General features: G+C 41.9%; 1 protein-coding gene across 1 annotated transcript; it reads left to right on the top strand.

The window, feature by feature from the left end:
• Positions 1-5,421: 5,421 nt before the first annotated feature.
• Positions 5,422-16,288, top strand: LOC120989511 (ectoderm-neural cortex protein 1-like). Its single transcript, XM_040417660.1, has 4 exons — positions 5,422-5,457; positions 5,810-5,889; positions 8,827-10,633; positions 15,476-16,288. The coding sequence occupies exon 3, from the start codon at positions 8,859-8,861 to the stop codon at positions 10,623-10,625; it is 1,767 nt and encodes a 588-aa protein (XP_040273594.1). The 5' UTR covers positions 5,422-5,457; positions 5,810-5,889; positions 8,827-8,858; the 3' UTR covers positions 10,626-10,633; positions 15,476-16,288.
• Positions 16,289-16,839: the final 551 nt, after the last annotated feature.

The raw sequence follows: 16,839 nt of genomic DNA, 5'->3' as shown, positions 1-16,839 counted from the left end.
GGTCGGTCCTGGGTGCCCGGAAGTCGCCCGTAAAAGGTGGGGTACTGTCACGGTCCCTCAGGTGACTGATGTCAGGAAATCAAGGAGATTGGCTGAGCGTGGAGGAATCTAACAACCTCCTTGATTTCTCTTGATTCAGTGTTGATAGGGTTAATGACCACTTACTTCCCTTTTCTCAGCTGTTGCTCAGTGGTCATCACTTCTACTCTTTATAGTCTCACCCACCCTTCTGACTATGCAGTTGATAGCTTTATTTGGGTTTGGCTGAGCTGGTGTGAGATCCTCTTTGGGGTTCCTGTTCTTCTATCTCTACAGAGGTTAAGTGTCGCGTTTGTTTGCATTTGCTATATTCCCTGTTGTTGTATGTGGGGCTTGAAAAAAGAGACTTCCATTCGTCCATCTGGGGAGGAATGGGTTGTCTCTGTTCCTATACTTATTTCAGGGCCTTAAAGGGCAATCAGACCTAGGTATACTGCTTATGAATATTCCTACCTTTAAGGTCTCTTCATATTGATAAGTAGTCAGGGCCCGGATTAGGGTTGTCTAGGAGGTGACCTGTTCCTTTCCTAGTTTCCAGGCCCAGTTACTGTTCCCCTTCCCTCCTGTGTTCAGTGTGGAGTTTCCCCCCCACACTGATAATGACAGTAAAAGACCCAAGAAAACCCACCTGAAGTTTGCAAAAAAGCACCTAAAGGACTCTCTAACTGTGAGAACCAAGATTATCTGGTCTGATGACTGAACTTTTTGGCCTCAATTTGGCGTCATGTCTGGAGGAAACCAAGCTCTGCTTATCATCTGCCCAATACCATCAAGTAAAAAAAGTGAAAGGGTCTGAAGACTTTCCAAATGTATTGCATTAGAATCATGTTATTTATTCCATACAGTAAGCACCGTAAATAAAATCCCAGTGCCAGAATTGAAATTTTTTTGGTCACCTTGCCTCCTCCCAAAAAGTCAAATAAAAATGCAGTTTTATGTTCCCTAAAATAAAAACTGTAATTTCTAAAAAAAAATATGTGCCTTCAGACACCTCCATTGACTGAAAACAAAAAAAGTTATGGGAGTCAGAATATGGTGACATATCACATATTTTGTTAGAAAAGGTTTTTCATTTTTTAAATAACTAGAAGAACAGAAAATTGCAGAGCACACAATAGAGAGAAATCCAGTGGGCAACTTGAGTAAGAAGTACACTAGAACTAGGAAGGAGACCAGATGTGTAGGGTTGCATTACAACCAGATAGAAGAACATTATGGTATTAGTGCTTTCCAATAAAAGATTTCTTGTTTATTATAAATATAAAAAATGTACACATAACACATTTCAGGGACCTGCTCCTTCTTCAGATACTGGACAAAATAGCAAAGAAAACCATAAAGTGTATGTGGCAGAGGATAAATACACACAAAGCATAAAATCTGCCCAGGGAAGTGGGGGGAGTTGTCAGAAAAGTCAAATACAACACAAAAGTTTCACTTTATAATCTAAAATATTATCTTGAACATATCATAAATAGGTGACAGGAACTTATAAAATATATATTCAGCAGAGACAAACATTGTTTGTATTGGAGAAACTTTATGGGTTAATGAAGATGAACTGCGGAGATGAAGGAGGAATGAATAAGTGTGCCTGCACTCCTCTGTATATATATACATGTCGGTTTGGGACCACTGAAAAGAGCGCAAATATCTGCAGAAATAATAAATAGCATTTGTCACAAGTGGAGCCAATCATCCTATAAAAACAAAACAATTTGATATTACTGATTCTGTACTGGCTGCAAGGTTACGTGATGAGCCTCCTGACTTGTTACCATCGTGATAAAGGAAGCTTGCTAGGGTGCTGCTCTCCCAGGCATGTGCTCAGTGGGTTGTAATCCTTTGTAGGCCTAGCAACCAATGATGCTATATACAGTTGAACTATGGCTACTGTACTGATACGTGAAGCAGAGGTATTATTGCTATGGTTGTCCCTGGATATAGACTTTAGTGAACATTTGTGGTATTACTGCATTGACTGGACTAGTTCACTTGTTTATATAAACATAGTTTGTTGGTAAATGTTATCCAATATAAGGGTGTTGTGGGGTGTTGTATTACAACACCCTTTTATTGGATTATCTTTACCAACCAAGGATGATATGTTCATTATTGGGGAAGTATGATGGCTGTAATGATCAGCAAGTGCGAACCCGCTGCCCCACATGACCAACCTCCTCAGAGGGCGATGTCTAAGTGCACCCCTCATTCTTCACGATACCTCTGATGGTGAGGATAGACTTTCCAGACGGGTACACCGGGTTCTACCACTGAGGAGGACTGGAACACAAGAGAATGTAACCTGGGTGTGGACCCACAGGACTGACCTCCAGAAGGTATGGTAGACCCAGAGGGAACTGGGAGGCCAAATCTGATCAGTCGGTGGCAAGGCAAGGTCAGAGTACAAGGTCCAAGGTCAGGGCTGGCTGCAGTATGGCATAGTCTGTAAACAAGGTACAAGGTCAAGGCAAGCGGTAGTATAGAGAGGTCCGTAGGCGAGGTACAAGGTCAGGAGCAGACAGCAGACAAGCAAAGTCTGTTAAACAAGATGCAAGGTCCGGTACACAGTAACAGTAAGAATCACAGAAACACCTTAGCTAAACAGGAACTAGACAGTGCTAGAAACCAAAGTTGTCCAGGCGCCTTCCTGTAGAAGGAGGTTCCTTTAAATACATCCTGCAGAAGATAGGGGCGTGCTTGTGCTGCCTCACATAAAAAGGAGACACATTCCTACCCACACCCTATATGCACACAAGGAACTCTGAGCCAGAGCGCAAGCTCTACTCAGAGCCAGATAGGTGATGTCGGTAGAAGGAGTGCAGACCACAGCTAAGAACCCCGCTGCCCACACCTGTCAGCATGGGAGGAGTGAGGAAGCCCAGCCCATGAGATTCCACCTTCCATTTTTCAGAGCTCCTTTAGAAAATGAAAGGTGGAATCTGATTGGTTGTAATAAGCAACTAAGCAAGTTTTCCTTAACACCAGTTTTGATAAACCTCCCCCAATGAATGTAAAGCGCCGGAATATGTCAGTGCTCTGCCAACTACCTGGGCAGATTGGCTCCAATTTTATGCACTGTGTGTATTTATATGCTGCGATGTACACTTTATGGTTCTCATTGCTATTTTGTCCCGTATCTGAAGAAGGGACAGGCTCCTTTTTTGGACATTTTTTGTATTTATAACTAACAAAGAGGACCTTTCACCACTCCTGACTAGCCTATTTTATTAGCTACATGCATTCCCCACGTACTAGCAATTCTGGAGCATCTATTCTTATGACTCTATGTTGTGCCATTCCTTTATTATTTGCACTAGAAGTTATGAATGAATTGTTATTAGGGTACTTTCACACTTGCGGCAGAGGATTCGGCAATCCGGACGCAAACTGATTGCATTTGTCAGACGGATCCGGATGCAAATGCATTGAAATACCGGATCCGTCTGTCCGGTGTCATCTGGAAAAACAGATCCGGTATTAATTTTTTTTTGCATTTTTTAAAGGTCTGCGCATGTGCAGACCGGAAATCTGGATTTATTTTGCCAGAACACTTAATGCCTGCATTAATTTACTTCAATGTAAATTATGCCGGTTCCTGCATTCCGGGAAGTGATCAGTATTTTTGGCTGGAGAGAAAACTGCAGCATTCTGTTGTATTTTCTCCGTCCAAAAAAGAGAGACTGAACTGATGCATCCTGATGCATCCTGATTGGAATGCTCTCCATTCAGAATGCATTAGGATAAAACTGATCAGTTTTTTTTCTGGTATTGAGCTCCTGTGACGGAACTCAATACCGGAAAATAAAAACGCTAGTGTGAAAGTACCCTTAGCCTTCAGTAAGAGTACAGAGGGGAGGTAACCAGTTGGGTGGGGGTGTACCTGCACAGACTGAATCTATCCAATCAGTGCTGCCATTGTCAGACTGTGCAGGTACACACCCCAACTGGTTACCTACCCACTGTACCCTTACTGAAGGCTTACTGAATAGCAATTCATTCATAACTTCTAGTGCAAATAATAAAGGAACATAGAGTCATAAGAATAGATGCTATATGTTATTACATAGGGAATGCATGGAGCTATAAAACAGGAATTTAAGGAGTGGTGACAGGTCCTCTTTAACATCATAAAAACTAAATAAATTTGGTATTGCAGTAATAGTACTGACCCACAGAATATTAAACCCTGTAAAAACCAAACCCAAACAACAATGGCAGAATAGTTTTTTTTTACCCCACAAATATTATTTTTTTACAGTTTTGAAACACATTTTATGGAAACATAAAAAAAGCTATGGCACTGGAAGACAAGAAGTTAGTGGCCTTTTGGTTTGTGCAGTCATGGTAGAACTGTGGATGGCACTGTTTGGTAGGGTATTATAGCTGGCAATGAATCCAGGAGGACGCATTTTTTACCTTCTGCCCACCATTCTATAGTCATTTACATTATTGAGATGTTTATTGTAATACTACAATACTACAAATTAGGAATATTAGGAGGCACCGGGGAGAATAGTGACCTGTATAAAAAGTAATCCACCAGCACAACTCTTTGGTAACTCCTACTATGCTAATAGTTTATAACAGAGGTCCATTATTACATTTTTATATTCATGTTTTTATTATATACAGTATATAGAATAAAGTTTGTTCTTGAACATCACGTTGCTTTGTGGGAACATGCTTTTCTGAGGTGGGAAGATCATATAAAATAATTAATGGAACAATTTGGGAGAGTAAGTAACTGTAAACACCTTGCTTGGGTGTGGGTGTGACTTTCCAATTATAGCCCTTTCCCAGGACTTCTGAACAATAAGATTATTATGTAATTATGTGACTGGTTGGTATGTGACAATATGGTTGGCTGGAACTTTCATTGGTTTGTAATTTTATGGAGGAACTGTGACTAGCAGTTTTGTCTCATTCTTGGAAAGTTGGGTGACAATCAAAATAGCTGCTTCAACAGTTTCTACAGGACTTGTCCTTCAGTTGTCCCTCACTCCTGAACAGCAGATTGTTTTTTTAGCATGTTACTTTAGTATTTTACTTTTGCTGAAAACACAATCTGATGATTGAATCTTATATATAGAAATATATATTATCTTGTGTGTAAACCTAAAAGTTATAGAAAACAACGGGCTAATATTTAGACCAGAAGACCATCGAGATCATTCTATCTGATATATGGACTGTGTGTATCTATAAACCACCAGCTCTTCTGAACATGTGCTGCTTTCATGTGACGGCCGGGGCTAAGACCCAGAGGAAAAATAAGGGATTCAGTAATAGAAAGACCAGCATTCCTCTATTGGCTGGGTGGTAGTGGGCAGGGTCAGGGCTTGTGAATAGTAAATAGGCTTTGTCCCAGCTGAGCACTCAGTCTGAGGGAGCGAGGGGAACGAGCTGGGGAGTCAGGTAAGTTGTTCTAGATTTCATATATTATAGATTTGTTACTGTAGCAGTATTTATTTTAGTCCTATGACTTGTAAGAGATGCCTGCACTCCATCACCCTAAATATGACGGCTCCTTTTTTCAACAATGCAAATCTCTATCCCATATGCACACTTCAATAGACATCCTGAGACAGGCACATCAGCACAGATTGTGCTGATCAGCATGGTCTCACCCAGGTGCCCTCATACCACACACACCCATAAAACCAAGCACAAAGAGAAGCACCATCGTATCTTCGTTCTATTGTCACCACTTCCGCCCTTACCAGTTGTGTGAGAAGATAGATACTTAACAATGTGTTTAATGTTGCAGCTCTTGGAACCCCCCCTGTCACTGACTCACAGAGCTAGAAGAGAATGGGCGTGAAGATCTGAAACCACCGTCTGGGCACAGTAAGTGGCATCCTCTGTGTTTGCCTTCTGACACTACTGTTATGGAGTTGCAGGTGCTAATACAGGGCTAGGCTCTTATTCATGTCTGCTGGTGCGGATTATGATTTCTTTCTATAGGAATTTTAAAAATGTCAATGGACTGAATCATTCGGGTTAGGTTCTGAGAGCTTCTGTCTGGTACGTGTATCTGTATGGTGGATACAGGGCTTATATTTAGTGACTATGAACAGTGCATGGCTTCTTTCTAGAAGATAAATAGCATACAAAGAGTCTATTCTGTCACTATGAACACTGTGTTACATCTTGTATATTTGCAGACTGTTGACCAGACAGGAGTATATTCCAACACTGTACAACTTCGTATGGTGCATGACTACTTGGGAAAAGATATGTGTCGTTTATTCTTTGACCTTTTAAGCAATGTATGTTTTTGTCTAGAGGTATAGCTCCTGGGCCATGATGCAAAAGCTGAATTTGGATCCACCGACATTTCATACGATTTCATAATTGTGTCTAACATGATTTCCACTATGGAATTCATGTGATATTTCCTTGTGTCGTTTCACTACCCGCATACAGCACCACTAAATTCTTTAGTGGCGCCAGGGGCCTGAGGGAAATCGGAGTGTTGGCACTATTTCTATGCTGCTGATGGTATATCTATATAGCGTAGCACAACTAGGGCACTTCCTGTACATTTGTAACCTTCTACTTTATGTATAAAATTCATATTTGTTTCCACATCCGCTTTCTCCATCGTGCACAGGGTTATAAGTCTGAACTTGCCCTGCTGCCTTTATTTAAGTAGCCGTAACACCACACCAGACATAAAAGATTAGGCCTTCAGAGAGGAGGGGGTTAATGCTGGGCCGCTCTGGTATTTCATGTGCCGCCTGCAGTATAGCAGGAAGTGACAATGAGTGTTTTGTGTGTTTAGTTGGGAGCAGTGTACATTGTGGCTCCTGGGACTGTTTATTAACCTCACGTGGTTTAATAATTAATGGAGTTAGTTGAGACCTTTGTCCTGACTTCTGCTAGCCTCCTTCAAAGCCAGGCCGCCTAATTCTTTTGGAAAGCCGCATGCTGCCTATACAAGAGCAGCTGCAGTAGCTTTGCACTAGTTTTCACAAATATATTATTCTTTTGTCATATATATGTTGAGTTCATTGAATTGTAGATTACATTTTAGGGAGGCTTTTGATTTTTTTTTTAATGTATGTACAGTATATGCTTAAGCTGGTTATAAACTTTAGATAGCTATTCCTGAGAAAATCCTTCATACATATGAACGCTTGGCTAAACATGCATTGTTAATGGAGAGAGGGAAGTAAGCTGCTGCCACACACTTATCTCCCATGAGAACAAAAGGAAATCTAACGGCCCAATCCGTCTTCCTCTGTTGATGAGTTCAGCCAACATCAATCTAATGTGTATGGCCATCTTATACCATGCTATATTTGCATTGCAAAGGGGTTCTCCAACTTTCGGTTCTTTGGGCCTTGAAGCTATAGAAACATTGAATATTTTCTTTTGGAGTCCAGGCATTGTACCTACTGTGACACAGTGAGGGGTTGTGTCTGGCAAGGCAGGTATTTTCCTCCCAGCATGTGCGGCTGGGCTGGTTTCCAGCAAGGTGAGGTCAAATACCGGACCGGAGTTTAAGTGCCGGTCCGGGTTTTGTCAGCACCTGGATGTCCTTAAATAGTCAGCTGGGCTCAGCAGAGATTTCTCTGTTTTTTGGGATCTGAGGCTTTGTGCCATGCTGGAGGGCTGAGAGCCTCACGCTGGGGAAACAGGCCCCCTAAAGCCTGCTGTGGACTACTGGAGGCAGAACTGCCAGCAAGGTGACTTGTGTTATATGAACTTTCCATTGTGTGTGAATTAACACCAAGACTGCAAAGTTACGTGCTGTTTTGTGCAATTGCCTCAAGTGTAAATAAACACTGATGTTTTGAGTTAAAAACTTGTATTTTGCCTGTGAACTGCGCCCACTTAGGCTACTTTCACACTAGCGTTGTTTGAATCCGGCGTTCGATTCCGACACCGGAACTGCCCGCCGGATCCGGAAAAAGTGTGAAAACGGATTACATTTGAATCCTGATCAGGATTTTGATCACAATGAAAAAATGCATTGGAAAAAACGGATCCGCCATTTATGGACTTTAACTTTTTTTTCACATTTTTCTGGTTTAACATGCAAAAGCCGGTTCCGGTTTGACGGAACACATGGCGTCGGATCCGGCGTTAATGCAAGTCAATGGGAAAAAGGCCGGATCCGGCGTTCAGTCAAAGTGTTCAGGATTTTTGGCCGGAGGTAAAAATACAGCATGCTACGGTTTTCTGAAAAGCCTGATCAGTCAAAAAGACTGAACTGAAGACATCCTGATGTCCATTCAGAATGCATTAGGATAAAACTGATCAGTTCTTTTCCGGATTTGAGCCCCTAGGACGGAACTCAGCGCCGGAAAAGAAAAACGCTAGTGTGAAAGTACCCTAAATTACAGAAGCATAACATAAAAGCTTATTAAAAGCTCATTTGCATCTCTTTCCTCCATAACATAAAACTAACACTGTGGAAAAATGGCTATGTATGTCCATATAGGTTTAGTATTTAAATAATCATGTATCTATAGGGAGCACAAAATATACACAGTGCCTTTGTAAGTAGATATAACACCATAATAGTTAAAGAAAAGTTATATATAAAAAAAAAAAAAAAAAAGCCAAACTAAACATTTCCACTTTTCATCTTCTGCCATGATCCGTGTGGAAACTCCTGAGGACGCTGGCAGTAAGATGACTGATGGAAACTGCCTTTGTTTGTCTATGTATACACTCACCCATTTCCTTACAATGCTGAATGATATGGAATACAAGGTTATATTTTTAAAGATTCTGCTAAAATTAAAAAATATATATATTTTTATTTTATTTTAGGTTTATATCCTGTTAAATAAAACAGAAGAAAAATGTCGGTCAGTAATCACGAGAACCGTAAGTCCCGCTCTAGCACGGGTTCGATGAACATCCATTTATTCCATAAACCTGGCCATGCAGATAGCCTTCTAACACATCTAAACCTGCTCCGTAAACGCTGCCTCTTCACAGATGTGGTGCTGTTGGCTGGAAATCGTGCTTTCCCATGTCATCGGGCAGTCCTAGCTTCCAGCAGCCGTTATTTTGAGGCAATGTTCAGTGGCGGGCTAAAAGAAAGCCAAGACAGAGAAGTTAACTTTCATGATGCTCTGCACCCTGAGGTCTTGGAGCTGCTCCTGGATTATGCCTATTCTGCACGTATTATACTAAACGAGGAAAATGCAGAGTCCTTGTTGGAAGCTGGAGATATGCTACAGTTTCATGACATACGAGATGCAGCTTCAGAGTTCCTGGAAAAGAATCTTCATACAGCAAACTGCTTAAACATGATGCTGATATCTGATGCACACTGCTGTGAGAGATTGTTTGAGCTGTCTTGGAGAATGTGTCTGTCCAATTTTGTGGAATTATCAAAAACAGAAGACTTTTTAAGATTGCCAAAGCTCAAACTGATGGAGCTCATCCTAAGTGAGGAGCTTGAAGTGGAAGATGAAAGTCTAGTCTATGAAGCTGTGATAAGATGGATAAAATACAATCTTTGTCTTCGATTAGATGATCTACCAGATCTACTGCGCTGTGTCAGGCTAGCTCTGCTCCCAGACCAGTATCTCCAAAGTCTGGCTACAGATGATTTGGTAGTTCAGAACAAGCAGGCAAAAGCAATTGTGGAAGAAGCAACACATTGCAGGAACAAGATTCTGCAGAATGATGGGTTAGTGACTGGTTTCTGTGCACGTCCTCGGAAAGTTAGCCAGGCCTTGCTACTCTTGGGAGGGCAGACATTTATGTGTGACAAAATCTATGTAATGGATCAGAAGACCACTGAAATAATACCCAAGACTGACATTCCTAGCCCTCGCAAAGAGTGTAGTGCCTGTGCCATTGGCTGCAAAGTGTATGTTACAGGAGGGAAGGGGGCAGAAAATGGAGCTTCTAAAGATGTCTGGGTCTATGACACCCTGCACGATGAATGGTCCAAGGCAGGACCTATGCTTGTTGCCAGGTTTGGCCATGGATGTGCAGAGCTTGACAGCTGTCTTTATGTAGTTGGTGGCCATACAGCCATAACGGGGGCATTTCCAGCATCTCCTTCTGTATCACTGAAGCAAGTTGAACATTATGACCCACAAGTAGACAAATGGAGCTTGGTAGCTCCCCTAAGAGAAGGTGTGAGCAATGCTGCAGTAGTTGGAGCAAAGATGAAACTTTTTGTGTTTGGAGGTACTAGTGTCAACCGTGAAAAACTCCCCAAAGTCCAGTGTTTTGATCCAGTTCAAAATAGATGGACAGTGCCCACTACCTGCCCTCAACCCTGGCGTTACACTGGTGCTGCTGTTTTAGGAAACCATGTCATTGTGATAGGAGGAGACACTGAGTTCTCAGCCAGTTCAGCCTATCGCTTTAATAGTGAGACCTATCAGTGGTGCAGATTTGGGGAGGTTTCCTCAAAAAGGATTAGCTGCCGTGCAGTTGCTTCTGGCAATAGACTATATGTAGTAGGTGGATACTGTGGTTCGCAGCGGGGTAAAACACTGGACTGTTACGATCCTGCAAGTGATACATGGAGCAGTGTGACCACAGTGCCTTATTCTCTCATCCCAACAGCCTTTGTCAGCACATGGAAGTACCTTTCTGCTTGAGTCTGAAGGTAACTTTTCTTTGTTGTTTTTTGTTTTTATAAGACCAGAATGCACCTAATATAATGAAATTAAGTTGATGTAATAATAGAATTTAGAAAATTATGTAAACAACTCCATTAATCATAACTATGTGTAACTAAAGGTCCCTTTACACTGTACTATTTAGCAGACAATTGTCGGGAAGGAAGCCTGCTCGTCGGTGAAGGAGACATGCAGCGATCTCCTCCACAGTTAATGCCATCGCTTGTCACCATACAAAAACATTGTTTGCTGGCAGCAGAGTGCTGTTTAGATGGCACAATCTTCCGCTAGGAAACAATGATTTAGGTGACCAATGCTCAGCCAGTGTAAAGCCTTTACTAAAACCCCCTATTTTCAATCCCTCCAGTGTTAATCCAGAAAAAGGCAAAACTCTTTTAGATATCATTCAATTAAGCATTTTGTTAAAGGGGTTCTCCGGGCTTTTAATATTGATGATCTATCCTCAGAATAGGTCATCAATATCAGATAGGCGGGGGTCCGACATCCGACTCTCCTGCCGATCAGCTGTATAAGGAGACGGCGAGTGCACATACTGTCTCCTGTCTCTCTTCCTGCTCTGCTGCTGCTTTGCCATAGACATAGAAGTAGCAGAAAGAGAGACGGGAGATGGCACGTGTCTCCTCTTACAGCTGATCGGCTGGATTGTCGTGTGTCTGATCCCCCAACGATCTGATATTGATGACCTATCCTGAGGATAGGTCATCAATATTAAAAGCCTGGAGAACCCCTTTAATAATACAATGCTTATATTTAGGTGGGGCTAACACAGGGATGTTTCAAGAAATCGTTTACTTCTGTCCCATTGTCTTATGTTCATCTGACTGCTGCAGAATTTTACACATTAAGGTGGACATATACCTTAGATAGCTATTGGCCAAACTTGCTTAGCCAACACCTATTCCTCTTGTTCACTCCATACATGTATACACTCAGCTCAGCTGAGTATGGCTACTCAATGGCAAGAAGAGAATCAGCAGCTGCCAGACTACTTTGGTAGTGGCGTGTCTCCTGTCCTTTTTTTCCCAACACCCCCATACATATTGTAGCTGATCAGCTGGTTCTGCTGAAATCAGTGGGTATTGCAAACATTCTTCTAATGTGAAGGGACACCATCATTTTACTAGACTAAATAGTGCACCATGTTGCACTATTTTTCTGTTTTTGTCAGAATCTATGACTGAGGCCCCTAACAGAGCCTGCCATGCAGATGTGAACCTAACCTTTCAGGATCAATCTCCCCCAACAGAAATTATGCTAGAGAAGAATAGCTTGGTAAAATTGCATCTGATGGAACCATTTGCAGAGGCATACAGAATTATAGTAAGGCCCGACAGAAGTCCTATGTGGGTACTATTTGGAGGTTGAATGGATTTGCAATACAGTCTTGTAAGTGAGCTAAAATACCCATGAAAAGCCATGTAAGACCATGTCCCAAAGGCAAAAAAATGGCTGAAAGCCTGTAATACCAATTGGTGTTCTATCAATTATTATGGACTTGCTTTCCTTGCGGTTGTTACTAAGCTAATCTGCTTTAGTGATTGTTTTTATTAAATCCTTTTATTACAAGCACAATAATTGCCCTATGTTGCGCACAAATTCCTTTCCACAAAACATGGTTAAACAACGGAGCCGTAATAATGCTCTGAATGTCAATGATCTGCTTCACGACACTCTATTTATCTGCAGTTCTTTGTAAATGCAGATGCTTTCTTGGGAATGAGGAATAGCTGACAACCTAATGACAAGTGAAATACATCTGAACTAGGAGGACTATATACATTCTAACCATATTTAGTGGGTGGTGGGTTCTACAGTACACTAGCAACTTAGATTCTTATATTATTAGTTTAGTTGTGTAGATATATACATGATACTTAGGTTTTAACTATATCATAAAAGACCCATCCCAGAAATGGGTTGAGGAACTTCTGAGCCTTCTGTTCCTGCCTTGTGCTTTGTGTAATCTGAAACCAGCTCAGAAGTGTTTGCCTTGGGCACATATTTCCCATGTCTTTTGACCTCCTAATTGCTCTCTGACCCAGAATCAGATCAGTAAAGTTCTCTTATTATTTTTGTTCTTTTATGAATGGGAAAAATACAGTTTTAGTTAAAAACATGTTGTAACAAGCACATATTCGATGCTAGGTCTTCTAGTTCTAAACAGTTATCACCTATCCACAGGATAGGTCCTACCTGTGAGATCATTGTGGACAACCATCAATCACCAGAATGGCAGTCAGACTCCCAGAAATATTGCTTGTATCACCTATCCTTTGCAAAGGTTTATAAAAGTTTTTTAAAGGGTTTCTGTCACCATGAAAATGCTATCCCATCTGCTGGGATGTGGTGTAGCAGAGAGAGCTGAGCAAATTCACAGCAAGGCCGGATTCACATCACCATTTTGTTTTTCATTCATCTGATCTGTCAGTAGAGCAGAAAAAAACAGATCCTGTATTTTAGCCATCCGTTATGCACATTTTGCATCTGCTTTAGCCATTTCCATCTAAGATCCGTTATTTTAGATGGAAAAAGATGTGCGGTTCTTAAGGATCGGAAGAACGGAAAGCCAAACAGTGATGTGAACTGAGCCTAACTTCATTGACTGCAATCCCTGCTCTTTCTATGCTAAGGAGTCCAGTGGTTGGAGGCGATATGATTGTACAGACATAGAAAGCTATCAGTCACCCACTGGGCTCCCTATCATAAAAAGGGCAGAGATTTCAGTCGCCAATAAAATACAAGGTATTCTGAATAATTTTGCACAAAACTATATATCAATCTGCTTAGCTCCTGTTCTATACCATGCCGACCACAGATGGCACTGCATGTATATGTGACAGGTTCCCTAGAAGTTCACTATTGTCAACAGTTAACTTTCAATTTGGTTTTCAATGCATTTAAATTGAGAAATGCCATTTAGAATTAAGGCACATCCTTTAATAATATTGTTTTATATTTTTTCTGCATACTAACAACTTTTTGATTGTTACATAAGTAACTAAATACTGAAAAGATAGGGGCAGTACTTAGAATTGACACATTCACATAAATCAGCAGTGTAAGGCTAAGTTCACACGAACGTGTGTGATCTGTGGCCGTATTGCGGGCCGCAATACACGGCCACAGTTCCGTGTGAATTCCGCATCACGGATGCGGACCCATTCACTTCAATGGGTCCGGAATCGCGGAACGGCCGCACGGGACGGGACCCCTCGGAAGCACTACGGAGTGCCTCTGTGGGGTTACGTCCCGTACTTCCGTTCCGCTAAAAGATAGAACAAGTCCTATCTTTTAGCGGAACGGCCAGATCGCGGACCCATTAAAGTGAATGGGTCCGCGATCCGATGCGGCTGACCTACGGCCGGCGATCGTGCATTGCGGCCCGCTATTTGCGGGCCGCAGCACAGGCACGGGTCACACACGTTCGTGTGAACTCGGCCTAAGCCCACTGGTTCAGTACTTTGTCAAGATCAGTCAGGCTAGAAACGGAGACCAGCCATACATATTAGATGTTGTTGGCTGAACACGGCTCCATGCACACGTGTTCTGACTGGTGACAGGGGAGAAAACCACTGACAGACACCTCTGGCTATGGATTATCTCTCTAGAACAAAAGTATTGGGTTAATGAAATCCAACAGTAGTGTCTTTCTCTCCCACCATCTGCCATCTAAAGAGAGTCAGGAGGCCACCACATGCATAAGGTTCAGGTTTAAGGCCCCATTAACACGTCCGCTATTTCGTTCCGCATTTTGTGGAACGGAATTGTGGACCCATTCATTTCTATGGGGCCGAACGATGTCTACGGAAATGCGGACTCGCACTTCCCGGTCTGCATTTCCGTTCCCGAAAAAAATAGAACATGTCCTATTCTTGTCTGCAATTGCAGACAAGAATAGGCATATTCTATTAGTGCCGGCGATGTGTGGTCCGCAAAATGCGGAATGCACATTGCCGTGTCCTTGTTTTGCGGATCAGCGGATCCTCAAAACGTGTGAATGGACCCTTACTATGCACAATATGTATGGACAGCTTACGACCTCATGCACATGGCTGTATTACAGCTTTGTAAAAACTCTGAGTTGAACACAGCTGTAATATGGCACCTATAGAAGTGAAAGAAACAGTTTTCCAGTTTTAACTGTAGAGCCATGCTGTGCTATTTCACATCATTTTAATTCAGGTTTTGAGATCCTGCAGAGTATCTCAAGACCTAAATTAAGGGTCCATTCACACGTCCGTAGTGCATTGCGGATCCGCAATACACCCGGCTGATACCCCATAGAACTGCCTATTCTTGTCCGCAATTGCGGACAAGAATAGGACATGTTCTATTTTTTTATTCACTTTATATTCACTTCAATGGGTCCGCAAATCCGGGGATGCGGAATGGTACGGAACGGAACCCTACGGAAGCACTACAGAGTGTTTCCGTGGGGTTTCGTCCCGTACTTCCGTTCCGCAAAAAGATAGAACATGCCCTATCTTTTTGCGGAACGGCCGGATGGCGGACCCATTAAAGTGAATAGGTCTGCGATCCTCTACGGCTGCCCCACGATGGTTGTTTGCGCATGGCGGCCGCATGACGACGGGGCGCACACGTTCGTGTGCAAGAGACCTGACTTTGTCTGCTTGATAAATGCCATATGCTGAAGTCAACCAACCCCTTTAAGTATTCTGCTACTTCTTATATTTCTTTTTGCTGGGTTTGAACTAATTGCCTCCACAGCCCCAAATTCTTTGATTTGCAATTTGTTAGCAATTGTTACCTCTATAGCTTGTATTTTAATAATTTTTTATTTTTTACAGTTTTTCCTTGGTGGACTATTATGAAAATGAATAATTTTATGGTGGAACAGTTTGGAAATAATCTAGACCATTGTTAACGTCTAGCTGGATGGCAAGAATGTACACAGGAGATGGAAATCTCTTTACCAGTCTTGGAAGGCACAAAAACACTGTTATGGACTATTTAGTTACATGTTTAGTGAATTAGTGGCACTTTTGTTGATGGAGTCAGAATAAGTTGTCATTTTACATTAAAATGACTTTTTTCTAATTTTATTTTTCAGACATCCACTCCCTTCATGAATTCCAACACAGACTTAACATTCCTACATTCTGTGAAAACAATCCATTTGTGATGTAGTAATATTCAGCCTAATTTCTTAAGTAATTTCTTATGAACTTCGTGATAAAGTGTGTTGTCTGGATGTGCTGTTGAACTTTTCAATGTCTAGTCCTAGAATTTCAGAGAATACCTTCTTTTCCATGTAGCTGATGATCCCATTAACTTCTTCCACTCTCAACTGTTAGGAGAGCACTTCTGTCTGGAGGCTAATACATAACCTATCACTGGCACTATATTCTCATGAAGAAACCATGAGAACAAGCTATGTAAAGGATCCCATAAGAATAAAGTCAGCTTTTTGTTCTCAGGGGAAATCAGTGGCTTACTACCCTCTCCCCATTGTCCACACATTCATGTGTAGCTGAACCAAGCATGCATATGTATATGGAGGAGTTGGGAGGAAGAGTTAGCTGAACATGCACGATTTTGAAGGTATATGGGCACCTTAAACCTTGGAATGTTAAACATTTACTTGAGTGTTAGTAGTCTGAAATCTTACACAGGCCGATTGTCAGGAAGGAAGAGTTCCTTCCCAATAGTCAGCTGCTCGTTCAGTGAAGGAGACTGCGCATTTACATGCAGCGATCTCCTTTACTGTATGAGGATGAGGTATCACCATTGCGATCCCATGTTCTTATACAGAAGCAGATCACGGTATAGACCGCATTATCTGCTACCCAGAAGCCATGATCGGTGGTGCCTGCATGAACTACAGGATCACCCGATGAACAAGCATTTTGCTTGTTCATTGGTTGATCAGCAGCACTGTCAGAATCCTGATATATTTTTCTAATTTACCACTAGTGGCTGCTGTTTTACTCACTCTGAACTATTGAGTTGCACTTCCACACTTCACCACTGGAGGCTGTGTTTTTCCTAGGATTTGCCCTTAAAAAAAGATGGCCGATGTGTGCTGATTGGAAGCCATCTTGTTTCCTGTTTGGGCCTACTTATACCTATAAGGCAATTCAATCATTGCTTGAGTATTGGGACTTGTTCCAGTCTCCTGCTCCTCAGAACTGTCTTTCCCAGACTGATTCTA

This window comes from Bufo bufo, chromosome 2 (assembly GCF_905171765.1).
Source record: "Bufo bufo chromosome 2, aBufBuf1.1, whole genome shotgun sequence".
In the NCBI taxonomy this organism is placed as follows: Eukaryota; Metazoa; Chordata; class Amphibia; order Anura; family Bufonidae; genus Bufo; species Bufo bufo.
Note: the sequence above shows the minus strand (reverse complement) of the source record. Positions and strands in the feature narration are given on the sequence as shown.